The sequence below is a fragment of the Apteryx rowi genome, unplaced genomic scaffold (assembly GCF_003343035.1).
Source record: "Apteryx rowi isolate R43461 unplaced genomic scaffold, aptRow1 scaffold_2, whole genome shotgun sequence".
Taxonomy (NCBI): Eukaryota; Metazoa; Chordata; class Aves; order Apterygiformes; family Apterygidae; genus Apteryx; species Apteryx rowi.
In genome coordinates, this window is record NW_020448307.1 from 2,135,968 (window position 1) to 2,159,372 (window position 23,405).

At 49.4% G+C, this 23,405-nt stretch overlaps 1 protein-coding gene across 2 annotated transcripts; it reads left to right on the plus strand.

The window, feature by feature from the left end:
* Positions 1 to 255: 255 nt before the first annotated feature.
* Positions 256 to 22,134, plus strand: SEPT8 (septin 8). 2 transcript variants are annotated; one of them, XM_026063223.1, is made up of 9 exons: positions 256 to 370; positions 4,444 to 4,639; positions 5,348 to 5,534; positions 12,130 to 12,291; positions 14,193 to 14,289; positions 14,855 to 15,023; positions 15,279 to 15,411; positions 16,190 to 16,380; positions 19,205 to 22,134. In XM_026063223.1, the coding sequence occupies exons 2-9, from the start codon at positions 4,473 to 4,475 to the stop codon at positions 19,206 to 19,208; spliced, it is 1,110 nt and encodes a 369-aa protein (XP_025919008.1). In that variant the 5' UTR covers positions 256 to 370; positions 4,444 to 4,472; the 3' UTR covers positions 19,209 to 22,134. The 2 variants fall into 2 exon arrangements, with proteins under 2 accessions (XP_025919008.1, XP_025919007.1); XM_026063222.1 differs by having other exon boundaries at positions 261 to 370; positions 5,354 to 5,534.
* The last annotated feature ends 1,271 nt before the right edge of the window (positions 22,135 to 23,405 follow it).

Below are 23,405 nucleotides of genomic sequence, written 5' to 3' on the forward strand. Positions count from 1 at the left end.
TCCTTTGTAGCCTGATAGCTTGGTTCTGGCTCCAGGATAATTTCCCATTAAGATCAACATTTTTCTCTTTTCTGTTGCCGGTGGCTGCCAAGGTGTTTGAGATGTGGCGTCTCAGAAGACGAGCTCCCGTGGGTGGTGCTAGGGTTTGCCTCGGTGGCCCTGCAGTACCCGGGGAGGGTGGTTATTTCTTGGACTTGGTGGTGCCTCTTATGCCTCCCTGCACTAACTGCTGAACTGCTGTGCTGTCTTTACCAGAACGAAGAGAAGAGGAACCTTGCCCTGGGGGGCCATGTTGGATTCGACAGCCTCCCCGATCAGCTGGTCAGCAAGTCTGTCACGCAAGGCTTCAGCTTCAACATCCTCTGCGTGGGTGAGCACAGTACCCTGCAAATAGGGGTGGGCTGACCCGGCGACGCTGTGAGTTGGGACTAGGAGCTGTGGTGTGTCCTGCTGTGACACAGGCCTCGACGGTGACTTTAAGCAAACCAGAAGTACCTAACTGTTCAAAAATGCCTATTGGTTTTGGTGAACTTGAACTCTCTGGGCTTTGGTATTTCTGAGGTGTGACTAGTGACTATTGGACGCTCATTGCCCAAAGTTAGGGAGAGTTTTGGTAAAGGTTCTAATATAGCAACTTTCTGCTTTAAGTGAGGGAGAGGGAGGGCAGCGTGTGCGGGACTGTGCAGCTCTGCAAGTGAGCTGAGCTACCCGTGCAGGCAGGGAGCTGCACAGAGAGGCAGGGAGGTCGAATGGCCTCAGCTCTCGGCCCTGAAGAAGGATGAGGACACCAAGTGACTGAGCCTTGTGGGTCACACCAGGAGAGCTGCTGTAGCTCAGTGAGGCGTTGCTCATTTCCTTGGCCGTAATAGCTTTGCGACAGGAAGGGCTAAGGGAAGAGTGCATGGGGCRAGTTAAATATTTCCCTTTGCAAATGGGGGTAGCTGATGTGAGCTGCTTCTCGGTGATTACAGTGTCTTAGTAGATGCAGTCGGTGGCCATGTGTTAGCTGACTGGTGTGGGTGGTAACTCAATCGTTTCTGAACATAAGCCTGTACCCTAAAGCTAGAGATAAGTGGTTAGTACCTGAGCTGTGCCTGGTTGGTGCTTTCCCAGGAATTTGGGGACAGGTGGGTCAACAGGCTTGAAATAAGACCATCTSTGTGCTAGGAAAGAGTGTGTGTGGGAGGGTTCCTGTTTGTATTGATTATAAAATATTTGTCTTGAGGACTGTCAGAAGGTGCAAGAGGCAGACTTTAAAATAATTCCATTATATCCTTTTCTTTAAATTTTGGTATTGGCATGATTTAGCAGGTGATGCTGGCTAGAGTGCTAGAAACTAATTCCTTGCAGTGATGGGACGTGCATTATTTTTTACTTTGCCTGATTCTTGTTTTTCATATGAGGTTGTAAGTGTTGTAACCTGCTAGACCAGTAGAAATAATTCCAGATATAGCAGTTCTCTACCTGGCACTCRTTCTGCCTGAACAGGAAATGGCTTTCTGTAGATTGCATGGTGAAATCCTGATAATTTTAGGTGCTTGTACATAAGTTGGTTTTACACATCCAAACCACAAGTAAAACCATGTGTGAAATCAAAGCTTAAGCTCCAGCACTTATGGGCTTCTTCCTCAGGAGAAGGGTAACTGCAGCAGAAGACAATATGTGTCTAACTGGTGCCATTCTTGGGGACACGAGAACAGATAGTCCTGCATTTTCATCTGGCCATACAATGTGTGAAACCCTGGAAGATATTACTGCATTCTTTTTTTTTTTTTTGGACAACAGGAGAAAAAAAACTTTGTACCATTGTTTGCCAGTTCCCGCTCCCAACTGTGCCCAAAACTGAACAGGAGAATGTGGCTTTTATCAGTAATAAGTTCTCCATATGACTTTCCTTTTAGACAAACATAGATCACCAGGCTGTTTTTGTTTTCTTGCATGATACTTAACCACAGCTGGTAGGACACAGTGTGTGCCTCTGCCCTGTTCTGAGCACCATGTGGTATTTATTTTCTGGTGAAGAGCAGAATCTGCTGTGCTTGGAGATGGGGAAAAAAACAAACCCTTGGTAGCTGGCATGGCAGCGCTCTCAAATAGAAACTTGCTCATCTTCCTGTTTTCCAGTCTACGCGTCTGTTGTAGCACTCCTCAGAGGCTGTCCGAGCTCCCAGGAGCCCGGCGAGGGGGCCCTGGTCAGCTGAGTAGAAGTAGTGGCTATCTGTAGGAAATATGCAGGGGAGCAGAAGGCCGTTTTCCTGTATTTTGTTTGTCTTCACTCCCTTGGCCAATAGGGCTGTATCTAATGAATGAGACATTTAAATGGGGCCCCTTGTAGGCCAATCTGGAAAATATCAGAGGCTCATTTACTTACCAGGAGCAGCAGTTCAAAGCCTTTCTGGCTCGCAGACAGCCTGTAAGCCAAGTATTCTGGGAGAGAACTTGGTTGGTGATGCATCCCAGGTGTCCTTCAATGGCATAGGAATAGGGGGCCTATAGACAGGAAACTTTTTCTAATCTTGCCTCTACCAGTTCTTGGAGGAATATACCAAGGTTGACTCTGCTGTCCCCATTTGACTCTGTGTTCTCTGCCCCTGCATATCTTAGAGGTTCAACTCAGCAGAAATTTCTCCTACCACCAGAAAGACGAAGATGCCTTGGAAGGGCCCTGCTTCAGTGCTCCAGGAAAGTATTTTCCCCTAGACGATGTTCTTGTCTCCCCTTGGTCTATGTGGCATGAAGAGTCATGGGACAACAGGGATGAAGAAAGGAATGAAGCAGAAATACTTAAGAGAAACTCCAAAAATCAAGAGCATTAATGAGATGAAACCATCTGTGTTGCAAACACCATCATCTCCGGGCCGGGTTGCAAGATCTCCCCGTGCAGCTGGAACCCTTCAAAACACAGCAGCACCTCTTGCTCTTTGTCAGACAGCCTTTGTCTCACTGAGGTTGTTTGGATGCCTGCCAGCTCGTCCCTGGTGTGAAGGAAGAGCTTGCTGCTCGTCCCCTCCCGTTTGGCTGGTTCTGCTTGCTGCATGGGTTCCCAGTGGCCTTAACGGCCCAGAGACAGGATTTCCCACCTCCTGCTGTCTGTGACGTGTGTCTGTGCAACGGGGCTGCCTTGGACAGTTTGTGTATGCGGAGGCAGATCTCAGCGGCTCAGCGTGCCCTGTGTTGGAGCTTGCTTTGAGCTTGAAATGAAGAAAACTTCTACCTGGTGCTCACTGGTGTGTGTTTCTTCTTATCAGGCTGCCCACCGTAAAGGGCTTCCTTTCTGCCTGGGGCTCTCCAGGCTGTGTGCTAAGTTTTCTGTGCACACGCAGCTATGTCTTTCTCTTTGAACATGCACCACGTTTTCTTTCCCTGGTGCCCTGACCTACATTTCCTCCAAACTTCACCCTTTGATAGGTCCCATGTTTCCCCCCGGCAGGAGAGCGAGCGGGCAGTGGAGACAGCTTCAGCCCCGCTGCTGAGGGCAGGGCTGTGCTTTACAGAGAGGAGTGCAAGAGAGCTGCAGAGCTGACTTGGCGTAGCTGCTGTGCGGGCGGAGGGGGACGGGGTTACGGCAGGATGGGAGGCTTTAGCCCTTTGACACTTATTAATGGCRCATGTGGGACTACAGGAATAGGACTGTAGAAGAGGGACAAGCAGCTTTATGGCTTCCAGGCAGACCAAAGTTCAGCTGCCCAGTGGGATCGTGAAACCTTCATCCAGCATCTTCCCAACTGTGGAAAGGATATTTTCAGTCTGGTGGCAAGTGGTCCTGGCAGGTTCAGAGCTGTCTGCCTGTTTCTCTGCACGCAGTGAAAGAGGTACCCAGATTCCCACTTCACACAGGGTCTCCTCTCTCCAAAAAGACAAGTTGCCAGAGACTTTGGCAAAGTAAGGCAAAGAGAGAAAGTGGTAAAGAAACCTGTGAAAATACATGCAGAAAAGAGTGAGAAGAAATCTTGCTGGCAGAATTTCCTGCCCCCTCCAAAGTGCACTGAACACATGTCTCTTTGCGCTGATCTGCAGTATTAGCTGGAGCTATCGCTCCAGGATAGCTGACAGCTGAGCCAAATAGTCCTTGTCAATAGGAGCAGCTGAGTTTTACTCCACCTCATCTGAAGACTCAAAACGCTCCTCTAAATTGTGCTCTCCCCAGCTTCTCTGGTGCAGGATCCCAAGCAAGGTCAGGGTCAGCAGAGAGGAAAGTAGCATCTTACTCTGGCCTCACCTCCCCAGAGAGGATCATACACCAAAGTGCTCTGTGTTAGCTTTGCATTAAGCATGGGAGGCCTTCAAGAATGCTRTTACCTTTATGATGATTATATCTGTCTGGCTGCAGGGGATTTGTAATAACCTTTCACAATATAATTTAGTTTTGCTCTGTAATTAATGCTCTTTGAAGTACCTGTGACAAATTCATGCTGCTGTGAATTGATGACTCCTCCTTCCTAGGTGAGACCGGCATTGGGAAATCCACACTAATGAATACACTCTTCAACACCACGTTCGAGACGGAGGAAGCCAGTCATTATGAGAGCGCAGTTTGCTTGCGGCCACGGACCTACGACCTGCAGGAGAGCAACGTTCACCTGAAATTAACAATTGTGGATGCGGTTGGATTCGGAGACCAGATAAATAAAGATGAAAGGCAGGTCACGTGCCATCTGCTTGGCATTTCTGGGCTGGCCTCTGGTGCTTAGGCAGGAACTGTCTGCAGCTCCGCTGGCACTACTGCAGAGAAGGAGTCTGTGTTTCTGTGAATGTGGTATCCCTGTGGGGCGGCTCTGGTGCTGGGGTCTTCACGTAGAAGGAGTTGGGTGAGGAGCTGAAGAGAGGTGGGGAGGTCACAGGAGGTCTTTTTAGCAGAGAATGGTGTCTTCCAGGACCACAAGCAGTTAACCAGCTGTCCTCAGTGCAGGKTTGGGAATCATCTGTTCTGACAGTGATTGGTTTCTCTGGAGCTGTCTCATTTAATTACACAGACATCTTGTTCAAGCCCCAGGTAAAGGCTTTCTAGGACTCCAAGRTTCTCTCCTTGGTCATTTTGCATTGCTACAGCCAGATGGCTCACCCCTGAGAYCTGGGCAAAGTCTGATCTCTGGAAATAGTCATCTTTCCATGCTTCAGCTCCACTGTYGTTAGGCCTTGCAGTACAGTCTCGGGAAAGTCCAGCAACCTTTGGATTATAAAGTCTAGGTGTAAATGCCACACTTTTCCTTTTGGAAGGCTAAATTTTTTATGCCTGTTGTAACTATTTTTTTAAATGWTATCATGGTATGTCTAGGAGAGTTCATTAAACCTTCAAACTGTTTAATCCTGAGTTCCAGTATTTGGATTGCTAATGGCATATTTTTAGTTACAGGCCGATAGTTGAGTACATTGATACGCAGTTTGAAAACTATTTACAAGAAGAGCTGAAAATCCGTCGTTCTCTCTTCAACTATCATGACACAAGGATCCATGTCTGCCTGTACTTCATCACTCCAACTGGACACTCGCTCAAGTCCTTGGACCTGGTAACAATGAAGAAGCTGGATAGCAAGGTAAGGGATTGGAGACTGAGGTCACCCTTTTTGATAGCAKTGATGCTTCTGTTAATATTGCTTGTCGTGTGGAAGGCTCTGTTCCTTCTGTGTAAGTATCAGACTATTTCCTGCATAGTAGCTGAGCAGCTCTTGGGACTCTGGTAAAACTGAGTCTGCCCTGATGGCTGCTGAGGTCCTGTGCATGTTTTCTCAGTGGCTTTCCTCAAAAATGCCAGGTGAAAAACCTGTTTCAAGCTAACTGCGAAAAGTCTTTCTCGAGTGTCTGTTGCTGTAATGACCTTATCCAGATTAGTCCATGCTCCTCAAAGCCTTCAGCTGCATCTTTGTTAGCTCTTAYCTGCAGGTATGCAGGTGGGGATGGGTTTCAGCTCCTACAGTTTTATTGTGGAAACTGCAGAACCACCTCTGCTGTCCTGACCCATCTTCAGGGACGGGGCACTGAGAGCAACCGAAACAGTACGCTTCCCAAGGTGGTGACCTATATAGAGGAGACAAGGGCTGACGAGAAGTGCTGACTGCATGCTGRTGCGTAGGGAGTGCGTGAGCTGTCACTGCTGGTAGTGCCAGAACCAGCCTGCTCTGATGATCAGGACATCATGGTATCTTCTGAAAATGTAAATATGGCAAGAAACTCTCAAGGTCATAGGAATCCTAAAAATGGGTCAGTGAGAGAGAGGTCTTGCTGGGGATCGTTTCTCTGTGCGCAAGCCATTGCTGCCTTAGGGGGCAGTGGATTACTTCACCAGCTGACTGCTGACATTTGTGCGTCTTGGAGGAGGTTTCTGACACACTTTTGATTGTTCTAGTTGGCTTCCAGGGAGCTGGAGGCAGGCTTCAAAGGTCACTACTGCCAGCATCCTCTCTGCTATCTTGCCTTTCTTAGCAGGAATTTYTTGTCCTGAAGAGCAGTGTTTTAGCAGCAAGATGGTTCCTTTCAGACTGGTGGATGCTCATCAGTTTATAACTAGTCTTATGTGGGGGGCAGGCAAGGCAGCTGGGACCCTGCAGTAGCTGAGGACCCCCTGAACCCCCTTAGAGATTGCTCCCTTCTCTGGTTCTTGTCTGCACCGGCCCTATTGGACTTTCCTGGTTGGTAGAGTTCCCCCTTGCGAGTCCCCTGCTGCTGGCCCTTACCACCCAGGGACAGTCGGCCTCCTTTTACTTGGCTCCTCTCCAGAATAGACACTGGCTTCCCATTGCAGTGGCCTGTTTGTAACCATGGTGGCTGTTACACTGACTTCATCAGGCATCTGAAAACTTTCCCTTAATAAACTCTGGCTCTTGGCATAGTGCCAGCATTACATGTTCTCAGAAATATGTTTGGAAGAAAGCTTTTGCATGATTCCCCTTGGTGCTGGTGGTCTGACAAAGCTTTCCTCTTCCTTTCCTTCTGCATTCCCTACTTTTCACATCTCCCCATGGCCTTCTTTAATGTGGTCCTTGGATAATACCAAAATAAATCCTTTGTACTTGTGCAGGGATGGGAACTTTGTGCACACACAAGCTTTTTTGTATTTCTAAACTTCCGCTTGATTAGTTGTCTCTGAAGTCATTTTATCCCTTTGATTATCTCTCTTTTTTTACCACACTGTAAGAACATCTTGGCTTTCATGGTGTGTTGGCCTAGCACAAGCATGTACTTCTAAGTGAATAAGCAAGTGGAGACCACTGATCTTTTGTGTGTGTGTGTGTGTGTGTGTGTGTGTGTGTGTTAGGGGAATTATGTTGCTTTTCTCCATTGGTGTCATTGCAGGACTTCAAGGTACTTTCCAGGCATTTCTTAAAGATCTTTTCAGGGCTGTGCTATGCTCCTTAACCCAACATGTTCAGGCTTGGAGACCAGCACATGTGCAGCGTGAAGTGGGGCTTACGCAAAGCCCAGTCAGCTCTCTGTCTCCAGCTCTGTATCAGAGTAGGGACATACAAGGGGTGACCGTGTTCCAGCAGAGAGGTGAGGTGCACTGACCCATGTCTGCAGTCATGTGAGCMCACCTGAACCTGGCTTTCCTCTGGGAAGTTTTACTCTGCTAATGGCCCCTGTTTTACAGTTGAAGAATGTGACCCAGAGGGCGAAAGCTGTAAAAAAGGCAATGCTTTGCTTTATGCTCTGCTGGCTTGTGTTCTGAGACTAGTTTAACAGGGGGTTTGTAGGAACCTGGTCCAGCTGTATCTTTGCTTTGCCACACCAGTGGCATGGTATCAGGCAGATTTTTGAATCTATGTAATGAGTTCAATAACGAATCTTGCTTTAAGTGTGAATTTTTACAAAATCCCTTTGGGGTAAAGCTGTTTTTTAAACAAAGTCTTCCACCGTGCTGTAATGCAGTGTTTGTTTGGCTGAGCTCATGAACAGCTGCTGTCTAGAGTACTTAATTGCATCCAGAGAGCCAGAAACATCTTCCGAAACGGGTTCTAGGTAAATAAAGGGTGTCTGGCTGTTAAACGGGAGATATGTATGACCTAACAGGGATTGGTTTTCCATAGGGTGTAACTTGGGAAAAAGAGGGGATAAGGTAAGATAAATTGCCTCTGTACCAGATCTGTTAATTTAAAACACAGCCCTGCCCTGGAAAATGACTGCGTAACTGTGCTGTCGTGRTGTCCTGGGGCTCACTGTGTGTTGTCCCTGGGTGGTTTCCCGTCGGCATGTGCTGTTTACAAGCTGCTGCTAATTGCTTGCCCTCTGTGAGCTGAAACATCCTAGTGGGTCACTGGCCAGTGGGGATTCTTCAGGCCAGTTCATGCCTTTCCTGCTTCATTTCCAAGGTACGATTTGCAGTGGTACTTCTGCATCGGTTGGCTTCGCTGGGACTAGCATTTGGGAACACTTTGGAGATGGGGAGAGGGGGGAAATCTGGTTGTGTTTCCCAGGATGAAAATGCATATCGTCTTATTTACCGACTGACTTCTTTGAACATGTTCTATCAAGTCTTATTTTTTTTGAGATGAGAAACAACTCTGTGGTCAGAATGAATTGAGAAGAGTTGCATTTTATATATGCAACTATATAYGTATATAAGTTCACTTTCTTGCACTGCAACTTGAAGCACAAACATCCTCTGGTCATAATTCCAGCTCCAGCAAAGACTTCCAGGACATAAAGACTGACTTTTTATGGGGACACCACATGCCTATCAGATTTAGTGGGATAACAGCCCAGTGGTTAGCTTCATCACTTTGTTACCAGMTCTTTAAATTGAGAATGAGGCTCTTCTGCCATGAGATGCAAGAATATTGCTCTGGGATTTTTGCCTGCAACCCAGGGTAAACTTTATTGGTGTAGAAGTAAGAGTGGAGAATAAACCCCTGCCAGTTCTAGCATTATTTCCATTGCACTGGCCTTTTAAAACATGTTCAGAAAAGAGACAAGATGGTGAATTTCATTCTATAGTTAACTGTGTGCCAGTTTGTTGGRCACTGATGCAACCTGCCATAGATTGTGGCCTTTGTGTGTGGAAGTGGGTGTGTGGAAGCTGCTTTAGAGGGGGAGGATGCAGACAAGCAGTTCAGGTCAAGTCAGGAATGTTTCATGTTTCATTTGTTTCTTGTTTCCAAACTTTCCAGTCTTTTTATTATAAAGGGATGAGCTAATTCTATACTTGGATGGATTTTAGGTACCAGTGCTCAAAGTCAGAGAATGGAAAAAAACACGATATTTGAAAAGAACAAGATATTTATATGGTGCTTTGTGTATCACTTGTTAATGACAGCGTTCCAGCTTGTGGATTTCCAAGGCATATATGACACCAAAAGAAAAATAATAATAATAATTTAAAAAATTAAGGACTCTTATAAAGGGAGAAGAGAGAAGAAGGATGCAGATGTATGTTCCACCTTTCATCCAGATGTCCTGAAAGACTCAGCAGTCTTGGGAAGCTGGAATTAAGCTTCAAGAAGGTGGTATGGTCAGCATAGCTGGATTCCTGATAGGTTTCTGATGTATATCTCTCCCCCTTTTTAGAGCAGCTGCMCATATTTTTGCCAGGTGCCAGGAAAAGACAGAAGAATCCAGGACAAATTCAGCTGAAAAATCAGAGCCTATTGAGATTTTCTGCTGTTAGCTAATTGTTGGCATTTTTGTTGGTTTTGGCCACTGATTGCTGGAAGTGCAACAACTTGCAAAGCTCTTTTGGGTGCTGAACTCTGCGATAGCCGATTCTGCCTGTCTTGCCTTTTCAAAGCGCAAGGAAGCTGGTTAGAAGGGACTTGAGCCAACCTCGGTTTGCACCTTCTCTGAGCAATGCCAGGGCCTAGGAAAACACAGGGGGGAAGCAGCTGTGATCCCAGAGCCTGCTTCCTCCCTACTGCTAGGAAGGACGKGCTGAGCTGCCGGGTCCTGCCGCTCGCTGTAAGCAGAGCTGAGCTGCTTTTGGAAGAGGAGGGCTTTCTGGGCTTGCCAGCTGCCTCAGCTCCTTTGGTGCCTCTGAAGGTAAAGAACAAGCCCGTTCTGGGTGAGGAGACCCTGGTGCTCCCTGTCAGCAGTGCCGAGTCCTGACTTGGTTCCCAGGTCTCGTCCTTCCCATGGGGGTGTTTGGGAAGGTGGAGGGGGGTGGAAGCTCAGCTGAAAAGGGGCTCAGATYGCCTGTCATGCTCGGTTGTCAGCGTCTGGCGAGAAGTGCTGGTGCCTTTCTCCATGCAGATGCTGCTCCCAAGAGAGGCCAGATCTATAGCTGGGAAAAATAAGGGATTTATCCTATCAGTGCTCATGTAGCACGGCAGCATTGCTTCACTTTGTGCAGGAGGCTCTTTGGGCCCATACCTGCAAAATTCTTTCGGTGCCTCTCTCCCAGGAGGAGTCTGAAACCATTAGTGTAGCTGCCAGCTCCAGGGCATCCAGAGATGGTGCCTGAAGGAGAACTGAAACTGCCTGCTGCCAGCCACCCGGCCAGCACTGGGCTCGCCTGCCATGCGTGCCGTGAGCTGTGGGGCTGGGGCGAGCGGGGGCTCGCAGGCCGAGCCCGGGCCGCCAGGGAGGCAGCCTGGTGTTGCTCGCTCGCACGAGCGTGACTGTTGCTTGCAAAAGTCATGTAGGCAACAGGCAAACCGGGTTTGGGGGCAACAGGCGAACCCAGATGCTTTTCTTTTGGAAAGAGTAAATGCTCTTCTGTTCGGTGAGTGCTAAACCAGAGGGGGGGAAAGCAAGAGGTGTGGAAAAACACTGAGCTACAAAGAGAGCTTGAGCGGGGAAAGCAAGCTCGTTTATTTTAATGGGCACCCGTTGGAGACCAAATGGCTGTTATGAATTTCAGCTCTGTAGGACGAAAAGCGTTGGCTGTGGGGAAATGTTAGATGACAAATCAGACTCTCCCGTCGTTTGCCCGAGTTCTCGAGTTTTCCTGCTCTGGATCTGGATGCTGTTCAGACAGCCGAGTGCTGCTGTTTGTTTAAGCAGCGGTTAGCAGCCTCGCACTTGACTTTTCTGGGCGTAGCAGCGTTGTTCAATAGAGCTTCCTGGGACAGGTGCTGCTCCCAGCAAGCCTTTCCGGGAGCCGAGCCGCTGCGCTCCTGTTCTGGCCCGCCGGAGTCGGAGGCAGGCCGAGGGCTCGTGTTTCTGCCTTCACCATCCCAGCTGGCCCTGGACTTCGTGTGGTCCAGCTGCTCCAGGATGGTCTGTTAAACCTCTCCTTATACCTCAGGCCRCTTGCGCTCTGCTCCCCCTCCGAACTCTGCATCTCCCGAGAAGAAAGCAAGTCACGTCCTCTCCCCGGCTCTCTCCAAATGAACGTGCACATTCCCGCTGCCTCCTCCTGTGCCCAGCTCTGGGGAGAGAAGGGGCCTTTCCTGTCCTGCCGGTCCTTGGGTGCAGTCCCTGGTGAGCAGCATCCTTCCTGATGGATGCGGGCTCGGACACGGTCCGCGGTGAGCAGTGTCCCTCCTGACGGATGCGGGCCGCAGGTGAGCAGCTTTTGTGCCTTGTGACTGCTGATGCAAAACCAAAGCGGAGCAACAACAGCGTGAAAACAAATCTCCTACCGGCTCTGTGGCGCCCTGCACCTTTCCCTGGTGGTTCGTGTAATCGGCACAGCGTGTAGGAGCCGCGATTCTCGCAGCGAGGCTCGGGGAGTCCTCGGAAAGGCTCTGCAGCCGCTGTGAAAGCGTCCGAGACATCCCCGCTCTTTCTTTTTAAGCATGGGAAGGTTTCGCATCGTCTTGCTGCAGTGTTTCATCCTTGCGCTTGTCTTCTCAAACRGCCTTTCGGCACAGCCTGTGGATCTGGATAGGCGACAGCTCGAGAGGTGGCAGTTGTAATGTCTCTGCCTCRGTTGAAGTGTGCAACGAAACACATAGGCGAGAGCAGAGGCTTTGGGCTGTTCATTGTGTGTGTGTATTGCAGGGTGTTTGTCTTCAGTTTATCTGGAAGTCTCGCAGCCAAATTACGGTCCTGGAAAACTCTTCCCTCTAGYGTTCAGCTGGGCCGGTGCTGCAGCTCGCGCGCAAAGCGTGGCACCTCGGGGGGCGTTCGGGCGGGCGAAGCGGCYGCCCCGGCAGGGCCCGGGCCGTGGGGACGGCACCCAGCCTGCAGCAGAGCCCCGCGGAGCTGCCTCCCTGGCTCTGCCGCTCACCTGCTTGTTTCTCCTTCCTCCTGCTGCAGGTGAACATCATCCCGATCATAGCCAAAGCAGACACCATCTCCAAGAGCGAGCTGCACAAGTTCAAGATTAAAATAATGAGCGAGCTGGTCAGTAATGGTGTGCAGATCTACCAGTTCCCCACGGATGACGAAGCGGTTGCTGAGATCAACTCCRTGATGAATGTGAGTAGCGCTGCCAATTGCATTGCCTCCAGAAGTTGTGACAGATTAAACTGCTGCACAAAAATGCGTTTGAAAGGCAAGTTTCATTGGGATTGTCTAGACACTAAATCTGCTTGAAAGYTGAGCTGTGGATCTGGCAGACACCTAAGGCTATTGCATACAGAATTAATTAAAATGTGACTCTTATTTAATCTCTCTGGGATCTCTGGAGACACTCAGCTCAGCTCTARTATTTATTTTATTTAATTTTTTAAAAATACTTTCTTCTAAAATTCACACTTTTTCTACTTTTAGGCTACTTTTCATTTGAGGATGGAGAAACTTTGAATGAGAAATGTATAGTTAAGCTTTACTTTAGCCTTCTGATTTAAGGAGGCTAAACAGAGAGAACCTAATGTAAATAAAGAAAAATTGTTAGACTTGGTTATTTTGCCTCTTTAAAATTCGAAGACCAAATTCAGACCTGGTTTAAGCATCTGAAAAACTCTTTCAATTTTTAGAATTTGTCCCTATCTCTCAAATTGGAGTTTAGCTACTGGAATAGAAATAGCTGGAATGATTTCYTATTAACTTTTTAAAATATAAAATGGGTTTTTTCATTAAAAGGAACCTTTTCCTGCATAGCTGTTTCTGATTAAATGCTTTGGGTTTTCTCTTTCAACCCCTTTGGGTGTTTTTTCTTGTTTTGTTTTTGGCTATTGAAAGTTTAAAAAAACCCAAATGTTTTGGGGTCAGTTAGGTATGTACTTTCACTCTGATAGTTCTTATTAGCTGAGTTCATGGGCTGCTGAAAAATTTCGAGGATACAAGTTGTGTGTATGAGGGAGAAAAAAAGAAACCATGTTTGCTTATTTTCTCCATCAAAATATTTGTGGCCGCTCCTCCACCCACTGGTTCCCCGCTTGCGAGTTTGTTTCCTCCCGAACGCCGAGGTTTTCGTCCGCCTCGTCCYGCTGAACTCGGCGGGAGACGGAGCGAAGCCTGTCCTGGGGCCGAAGCAGAGGAACGGCGCCTTGCGGGGCGGGAGCGAGCCTGGGACGGGGCCGTCTCGCGGAGGGGGAGGCAGGCTCGCTGCAGCGGCCGGGGCAGTTCCCGCTCCGCGGCTTTCCGCTGCTGCCGCAGAGGAAGGCGGCGATGACGTGAGGGAGGAATGGAGACCGAAGCATGTGTTCCTGATTGAAGTTTGCCTTGCAGCAAGATGGCAGGGCTTGGGGAAGGGGGGAGCTATCTAGATGAAGAAATACTCAGACGTTTCCGCCTGCGCTGGAGGACTGGGAGGGAGCAGTACGTGTATTCGTGAACCTTGCGGACGCGCTCGAAGAGCCGTGCGCCTGCTCCCCTGGCTCCTTCCCTGCACTAAACGAAGCTGAGGACGTTGCCCTGCGGACGATGCCCTATTTCCTACCTGTGCTCGATGCTTTGCAGCCTTACAGAGCAACGAGCACATGTTGTATCCCACAAATGTCCCGTCCGATGCCCGCACGCAAATCGCCGTGCCAAGGGCTGTTTGCGGCTGCCTTTGCTTGTGCTCTCTGCAAGGCAGCGAGTGCCCACTCCTGATGCGTGCAGAGACCACAGGTACAAGAACGACCTGACGTGCGGCTAGAGGGAGATTCGTGAGGATCGTGGCTTTCCCGCAGTGTTTCCCCGGCCCGTTCAGTCGCCAAGCCAGCGCTGCCAGCGAGCTGCTGTGCTGCGCTGTGGCCCCGTGCTGCTCCCTGCCGCAGCATCCCGGTCCGCAGCAGAGCCTGTCTGCGTGCCGAGGGCTGGAGATTCGGGGCTTCGGGGGAAAGACTGTTTTGAAGTGGATTCTGTGCCTGGGCGTGGAGGGGCTGGTGGTCAGGCTGATGCCTGAGAGGGACGAGCCCCTGCCCTGAGTCCCCGCGTGGGTTGTGTTTCAGGCTAACCTGCCCTTCGCCGTGGTTGGCAGCACGGAGGAGGTGAAGGTGGGGAACAAGCTGGTGAGAGCTCGGCAGTACCCCTGGGGTGTGGTGCAAGGTAAGGCCCCGCGCGCCGGCTGCAAACCTCCTCCTGGGCACCCGCGCGTGGGCCCGCGCCCTCCCCACCCGTGTGGGCGCGCGAAGGCGTCCCGTGGGCGCGGAGGTGCCTGCCTGCGGGGCTGGTCTGTAGCCTGGGCCCTTCGGCCCTCCTGCTTCTTGCTGAGTTTGTGCTGTAGCAGGAAGTTTTTCCTGAAATGTCCGTCTCTGCGTTTTCCTCGCGTGGGGACGCGGTGGGAGAACCGTCCCTGCCCGCTCTGCCGTGGGCACCCCGTGGCCCCTCGCTCAGCACCGCGGTAAGGCACCAGGTCCTGTGCAGCCTTTGGTGGGCTGGCCAGTCTTCCCTTTGAACTCCCATTAGTACCAGTGCCTCCGATATGTTGTCGGGGCCCTGTGCAGACTCCCACCGTCAACAGGGAGCCTCGGCATCCAGAAGGCTTTTGTTACCTTGGCCTCGCGTTCAGGCCCTTGGGAGGTGAATTTGGAGTTATTCTGTACGCGCGTTTGTGCTTCTCCCCTCCCTCTCGTGTGTGCAGTCGGCTGACTTTTCGCTTTGATTCAATCAGTTGAGAATGAAAATCACTGTGACTTTGTGAAACTGAGAGAAATGCTGATTCGAGTCAACATGGAGGATCTTCGGGAGCAGACTCACACCCGCCACTACGAGCTGTACCGGAGGTGCAAGCTGGAGGAGATGGGCTTCAAGGACACGGATCCAGACAGCCAGCCGTTCAGGTGAGTGGGCTGCAYGTTTAGCAGCAGTTTAGAGCAACAGTTGGGCATTGACACCTGAAGAAAATGGGAAGTTTGGARGCCGTACCCCGATGCTGGGCTGCCATATACTAGCACTGGTTTTGAACTTTGCTTCTGGCTTTGGTGTTGTTGCCTGCTTGCCTGTTTGTCTTTAAGCAACACAGACAGGCSTGCATTTCCCTATCCCTAAGTCACTGGTGTCCAAAGAGTCTGGAGTTGGTTTGCTTTCTTACCCAGCCTCCAGGAAACATACGAGACCAAAAGAAAGGAATTCTTGGGCGAACTCCAGCGGAAAGAGGAAGAAATGAGACAAATGTTTGTTAACAAAGTCAAGGAGACAGAGGCAGAGCTGAAGGAGAAGGAGAGAGAGGTGGGTGCGCCAAAAACCTGYGAGAAGAGCCCAAAATACACAGTCAGCCATAGGATCTGGGTCTGGGCAACGTATGAATCCTCTAAAGCACGTGCAGATGTTGTGCAGACCTTGTTAGCCAAAGCACAGACGCAYATCTTCCCCTGCTCGGAGGAGGGGACACAGGGTAATGCTTTCAAAAGAGCATTGCTGATTTGGGTGCCCCCGAAACAATCATCTTCCCCTTTGCGCGATGTGTGCAAGGCTAAGCTGCTGTTTGATCAGCGAAGGGCAAGGCAGAGTGTCTCGGTGAGCAGTTATGTCAGATCAACTTAACCCTTGAAGACTTAATGGACAGCGGAGTAAATGGGGCAGCTAGGCTGGATTCCTCAAGCTCAGTGGTAGGAAGCCATGGGCAGCTGCTGCAACTGGAAATAGGCTGACCCTCCTCAAACCGGTGAGGAATGGGAGAGCCCACCGTGTCCCCAGCCCCGTGGCAGGGCTGAGGACTGAGCTGAGCATCTCTGTGCCCTGTCCCGGGCTCGCTCTTTCTCCTGCTTTGATATGTGGCGACAGGCAGAGCTGAATTTGTGTCTTCGCCACTTTGGTGAAACTGCCGCAACCGTTGCATGTTGCAGAGGCCCTGGCTGCCTGGTGCCCCGTCAGCTAGGTTGGATCTCTGTAGCGTGGTGGGGTCGTGTGTGGGACCTGTGATTACGCTGCCGGGGGAGCAGGGCTGAGGGGGCGCAGCCTGGCAGGTGTAGTGGATGCCATAATCTGAGAGCCTTTCTCCTGCCAGCTGCATGAGAAATTTGAGCACTTGAAGAGGATACACCAGGAGGAGAAGAGGAAGGTGGAGGAGAAGAGGAGGGAGCTGGAGGAAGAGATGAATGCCTTCAACAGGCGGAAAGTAGCGGTGGAAACCTTGCAGTCCCAATCCTTGCAGGCTACCTCACAGCAGCCGCTGAAGAAGGACAAAGACAAGAAAAAGTAAGTGATCTAACTCAAATCATTCTCCTTTGCCACTGGGTGTATTTTCAGCTGCTTTTTTCAATTGCTTGGACAGCAATCGGAAAAGTGGATTTTAGAGTCGTGTTTGTGCCACCCTTCTGACTCCCTGCCTAAAGGAAGGGAGAGATGGGGCCCTCCTGTGCGCAGGCACCGCCCTGGAGAAGCTGTGGTGGCTGTACATGGGCTTCTCAATTCTGGGACGTTCTCCAGAGGCTTAGAGTCTGGCGATATTTGTTCCTGCCGCTGCGATAGCCAGCTCGAGGGCCTGCGGGAATGGTTTGCTCCTGGAGGCAGACAGGAAGGTGGCTGGAAATAAGCTTCATCATCTCCCCAGCAGAGAGAAGTGGGAGACTGTCCTGACACAATTTTAGTGTCTTCTAGGTGTGGTCCCCCGCTGTGCACCACCTTACTGTGACCTGTAGCTTTGGGGCCCTCTTTGTAGGGTGCTATTACTTTATTTTTTAGAGGCAGAGCTATGAAGAAGGAAACAAAGCAGCTTAGAATGAAGATGCATTGGAGATTCGTTAGGGCTCCGTGTGAAATAGGGCTCTGAGATACAGTTCTGCTTATTCTGAGTTGCTGAGAAAGCTGTTTTCCCCTAAAGGAGGAATTACTTATCTTAGCTTGCTGCAAGTAGCATCTTAACTGACGTTGCTGAAGCCGGTAGGACTGTGGAGCGAGGGTATGTAAATAATGCTCCTTCAGCTATCTGGTTGTGAAATGATAGAGCAGGGATGGGGAAAACAGATTTAAAAAAAAGGGGGAGGATAATCCTGCGTCTATTCAATTCAGTCTTCAAAAAAACACTTGTTTGGGAACAAATTGGGAAGGGAACCATCATGCAGACTGGTAGCTGTTATTCCAGCAGGGTTTTTTTTTTTTTGGTTCCTTCCCCTGGCACAAAGACACCTAAGTGTTCAGATTACAATCTATCAAATCCAGAACAGCTAGCGGCAATGCTGTCTGATCGTTTTAATGATGAAAAGAAAAAGARCATCAAGAGCAATAACACCGTGGGTTTACTCTTGACAGCACAGCATTCGGCATCGTGTTGCTGATGAGATCTTGTGCTCTGTCATTTCTCTGAAGCGAACTGTAGTACCGGAGCAGCTTGTTCTGCGTACTGACACGCCACTAATTTGTTTCTTCTTATGGGAGATAACAGTATGTGTTTTACATATTTGCTTGGAATGTAAATGTGTTGGTGTTAAATACGGTACCAAAACACCCTTTTCTCCACATCTGTCAACATGTGCAGAATCCAAAATAGCTTGTAAAATACTGTGCTGAAAATAGGGTTTATTCCTGTTAAATTCACATACGAATTAGGGGCTGGATACTGAGGCAGTCTGGGGCCCGGATCTGCTCGCAGGACCTGAGCGTGCCGAATTGCAAGCTTGAACTCGAGCGAGCGATGCAGGGCAACGGGACTCTTCAGCAGCGATGTGCTAAATGTGCGCTGGCCRGGCGGAAACGTTGCCGCTTCCTGTCTGTCCCGTCTGTCTGCAACAGAAATAGGCTTCCTGCGCTTYGCTGGTTTTAGCCTACCTGCAGATGCAATTCCAAGCACTTTTCCCATTCTGGGCTGTGCCACTGGGTTAAAGGCTGGCCGCAGTCTGAAACAGGACCGTGAAAAGGCARCGGTGGCAGTGCGTTAGGGAGAGGATGGACCGCAGCTCCGCGGGGCGAAACGTTCCTCGTGCCGTGGTGGGAGGCTCTTYGGGTGCCCAGCGCTGTCGGGGAGGGCAGCTCTGAGACTGCTGTTACTGGGAATAAAATAATAGATGAAGGCAAGAGGAYGGTTCTGGACTGGGTTTCTGTACGACCCTGGCGGTTTGCTGGGGAGACGGCTGCGAGGAAATAAAAATGCAGCCAGTTACAAAAGCGGCGTTTGGGGGTTTGTGCTCGAGCAGGATAACTAAAATCATAACCAGGAATTCTCGGGATGGCTCCTCTTGCTTTGCACTGCCAGTGGTTTTGCACTGACCTCGCAGATCGCATTGGCGCGAGCAGGATGCACGAGCTGGGCATCGGCATCCTGCCTGGCCTTCCTAACGGGATGCTCAGGAGCGCCGGACGGGAAGCGGGCTGGGGTTTGGGTGGTTTTAGCAGGCGGCAGGCAGTGACCTCCACCAGAAGCGGCAGCAGAGCAGACRGTGCCCCGGTGCCCGGCGAGCCGGGAGCTCTCCGGAGGTGCCCCAGCGCTGGGGAGGCTGGGCAGAGCGTGGAGGTGGCTGCCGCCGGCCGGCGCTTTACGGACCCGAATGCATCCTTAGGGTGCTGGCGGGGGCGCGGGGCAGAGCCGGGTTTGCACCGAGCGGCGGAGACGCGGGTCTGCTGCTCTGCATCGGCGTGCCGGGAGAGCGCGGTGGGCTTTGCACCCGCGCGGGGCTGCAAATGCGGGGAGCAGGAGTAAAGATAGCGGTGTTTGGTGGGGAGGTAATTTTCCATGTTTTGGTATTAAAAAAGGTAGTTGAATCTCTTATCTCATGTTTCAGCATAGGGATTTTAGTAGCTTTTTTTTTTTTTTAAAAAAAAAGCTACTAAAATAAATCAAAAAGGGAGATGGGAGAATTGCGGGAGCTGAGGGGGAAGAACACGTTTGCTGAGGTTGTGTGTTGTGCGTGCTGGTGCCGGTGCCGACGGGGCGCTTGCTCTGTCCGGTGGSTCTGCAGGCGCCAGCCGTGCTCCAGGTGCCTTCTGTGTGTGGCCTTTTTCTGTAACGTGTTTCACTACATTTTGCTTTTGTTTAATTTTCATAACTTTAATTCATGCTTTTTTGTTTTTGTTTTGTTTCTTTCAGTTAATCACACACAGACTTTCAGGCCAAGAGCGGACTTGGTACTTTCGTGTGTTAAGTTGCTTGCGTTTCCCACCTTGTGATCCTTCTGTCATAACAGTGTGTGAGTGGACCAAAGTGAAAGAGAAAATGAGCATCTTCCGTGCTGGCAGTGTAACGACTTGCTGTTAACTTATCAGTAGGTTTTAAGGAAGTAAACTTACCGCATAACTTTTCTTTTCTTTTTGTTTAAACAAAGTCAACTAATCCCAAAAGCGAGGAGCAGCTCTGTTCTAAACCTAGCGATTAAGCAGCCATGTATAAGGTGACCATAACTGTCTGAGCTCCTCTTACCCACCGGCTAAATCCTTGCTTTCTAGATTATTTTTCCTGGCTCAGGTGAGTGCTGGAGACCTGGCTTGGCCTTTCCCCTCGGTCCCCTCGCACACCTTCCCCTGTACGCGCGCAGCTCTGGGGAGAGGTCTGAGGAATGCTGAAACGTTTATTTTTCTAACAAAATTCTTGATCTGAATAAGTTTAGAACGGGTGAAAAACCCAGTGCTTAGAACTTCTGCCCTGGGAATCATCGTCTGAGTAACCTTCATTCCAGTAATTATATATTTTAATCCTGAATTTCTCTAAACACTTTCTATGTCATGTATAATTATATATAGAGAGAGTGGTTAATAAAATTCGTGTGACAATGTTTTGATTTTTCTTTACAGCTAAAGTAGAACATTTAATTAGGAAGATTTTTCATAGGAGTTTGTTGTTGTATAATGTGGAATTGCAGGATTTGTGTAACTTCACTTGTCATTTACCAGTGTGTTTTACTGTTGTGGAAAAACTATTTAATTGGTCGTCTTTACTTTTAGATTGTTCAAAACAAACAGAAAAAGGCATCCGTAAACGTGTGCCTAACAAGGAGAATCCCCTGATATTGAGAACTATGCACAGTATTTATGCTGATATTTATGCTGATGCCCTATGTTCCTCTTAAAAGGTGTTTTCTGGAACACGTCTGTCGTGCAGAGCCATGCTTTCCTGGGCAGCTGAGCGCACAGGAATAATTAGGATCAATATTACTTTCTTCTGCTCCAACCGTTCTGTGGTGAGGCAGGACAATAACGGGATAGAGACTCACCAGCTATGTTGTTAAGGAAAAATAGGTAGATCCAATTCCATCAGATAATGGGCTAAAAGGAAGCAAATGTGTTAGTGCCCATGTAGTGTGTTTAGAGTTTATAAAAACACTGGCTGGCTAAGTGTTAGTTGTGAGTGTGTGCATTTTTACTTACTTATTAATGTTATAGGGCTTCTCTTTTTTTTTAATATTTGTCTTTAATATGTTAGCAAATTCCTTATTTGACTTTTAAATAGAGGTGCACAGCTTTGCATCTGAGCCTTTACAGGTCTGTTTGAAGGCAGCGTTTTGCTGGATTGTAAGATGAGGTTCTCTAACTTGCATATCCCATTAAAGCAGCTCTTTTTATATATATAAATATATACTCAGGTGTTGAACTGTTTTCATATGGACATTGGCCTTTTATATGGATATACTGAAAATCATGTCAGTGTTGCTTGATGCTTGTATGAAAGAACCTCATGAAAATGTCACAGGTACATTTTAGAACAGACCATTTTTTTAAAGAGTAAAAAATTATGCGCACTTAAGAGTCTGCTGAAAGCTGAACACTTAATTTTTAAGGCTGTGCCTCTAAGCTAGATATATTATAAAGAGTACTTGTCAGTTGTTAGGGGGGTTAATGCGTTTTTCTAAGAGAAGCATACAAGGAACGCAAGGTCTTGTTACATACAAGAAGACGATGCAAAATCGGGGACTAAAGCCCGCTCGCGTGGCAGGTGAGGAGCGCGGTTTGGGTTCTTACTCATGGGAAACTCTGCACTAATCGCACGAGTAAGCGCCCTGCTTGGTCCCTCACTTTCCCTCGCGCGGGCCAACGTTGCGGGAGGCTGGAATAAAATCCCCAGCGACAACCCGGCCCGTGCCAGCGGCTGCGTCGCCGTCGCGCTTCCAGGCGATAGTTTTCTCCTGATCCCGTGCTGCTGCCAGCGACATCTATGCAAATAGTTTCTTTCTGACCTGGCTCATCAGAGAGAGATTTTTTTTCCCCACTAGAATAGCTGGTAGTTAAGAGTAACGATAGCAGTGAAAGAGTAAAAACTTCAAAATCCATGGGCATTGTGGAGAAATTCCCAGCTATTTCTGATGAAGACGCTCAGAATGTATGTAACTATTTTAATGATGACTATTACATATGCATTGACTTTGTGACGGACATCCTTTTCCATGTAGTGTTTTGTCGACCTTAACTTCATTACGGCCACTCAGCTCTTTAGAGCAGTTAACCCTTTCCCCAACAGGACTGAGGGGTGGTGGTGGTTGTTGTTGTTTTTTCATTTCTCTAGTACTTGATTTTTTTTTTCCCTTTTGGGCTGAGATGAGATTAAATATGTGGTATATAGGGTAGTTCTGTATCTTACTGTTATTTAACAAGTTATGGATACGCTGCGATGCTAATCTCACTGCAGTCTGAAGACCTACGTGCCGTAGGCTATAAGAAGTGAAAGAGAAATACCCTTCAGACATAACTGAAGCTGTTCAGTTGCACATCGTCCAGCTCTTTTATACATGTATCTGTAAAAGGTTGGTATTAATGGGAAAAACTGTCTTTTTTTTCTTTCTTTTTTAATCATGTAAACAGTCACCACCATGTATGTTGTCTGCTTTCATATTTACGATGTGCTTTGAAGGGCCGCGCGGCGCCGGGCGCAGCGGATCCCGCCGCGAGGCGCAGACAGGGCGGCTGGGCTGGGAGGAAGCCCGGGCGCTCGGGAGCCGCCACGGAGGAGCCGGCTCGCCCTTCRCCGCGGGTCGGGGCGCTTGGTTTTGTTCTGCTTTGTTTTTTGGTTCTTTTTTTTTTGACTTTCAGTTCTTTCCACTTACTTTGTACTTTTTTTTTTCTTTCATTAAATCTCACATTTATTTTGAGTTTTGTGGTGTCATTTATTTAGCAGTGGGTTTCCCCTGTTATCTAGTGGATCTCTATTGCAATGATAACGTGCGGTGGTTGAAAGCTTCCCTGGATCGCGGCAGTTCCTGCGTGACCTCTGGGAGGCTTCCAAAATAAAATAGGGACCGTCRCCTCAYGCCGGATGTGGGSACAGCACCTCATCTCCGGTCCGGGGAGAAATTCGGCGGCGGCRGTTCGGGGAGGTTGGCTGATGGAGGTTTACCTGGCTTTGGTGCGTGTCCTGTGGGGCATTGCTGCCTATCCGGTGTATCTAGTCTCTCTCCGATTTTGGTTTGCCACCGGACTGTGAGATCGATCCGTCCTTGGACAGGACAGAGCGGAATGGGGAGTCTGGCGGATGCGCAGCCTCTGCTGAAGCCGTGCTGCCGACCGAAGCRGGTTCTGCGCCCCCCCCCGTTGCAAGAGCAAAAACAAGTCGGTGGTGCCGGCCGCCTCCGAAAACTCGTTARAAATGAGAGGGCTGTGCCGGTGCTGCAGGAGTTGGTTTGTGCAAGAGGGATCTTTGCTTTTTACGTTTAAAATGCAGCTTGTTTCAAAGGCGGGGGGCGGTTCTGCTCGCCTGGTGCACAGCCCGTTCCCGTCGCTTGAGCCCCTTGCGCTTTTGACGGATAAGCCTTGCTAGGGACGAGCAGTTGATGCCAAGCGGTCTCTCTGAAATGCTTTGCAACTCTTTCCCTCCAAATACTTTTAAAGCCAAATGTTATAGGAGACCAGAGAAGAGGGAGCGCGTCCAGGTACATGAGAACTAGCAGGGAACGCGTAAGGGGGCAGAGCAGCTGCTCCTCTGAAAGATGGGGCACGTGGTCAGCTGGGGCAACGTACCTTGTCACTGCTTCTCTACGGGAGTGATGTTAAGATTATTCATTCATTAATGTGCGTATAAAGCTCCTAAAATTGCTTGCAGAGGGATGAGAAATGCAAAATAGTATTACTAAAAACATTCCTGCAGTGAGGTGGATAAAAACACTCCTGCAGCGAGGTGGATGCTCTCCTTCTTCTACCGCTTCTGAAGAAGCGGGGCCTTGGCGGGGGGCTGCCGGTCCCGATTGGCCGCGGTCGAGGCGAAAGTGGGGCGGACGGGAGACGGAGGCTGCTCCGCGCCTCTTCCCACGGCACGTCTCCGTAATCCCCGACTTCTCAGGTGCTCTCTTCCAGCACTCCTTCCTCGT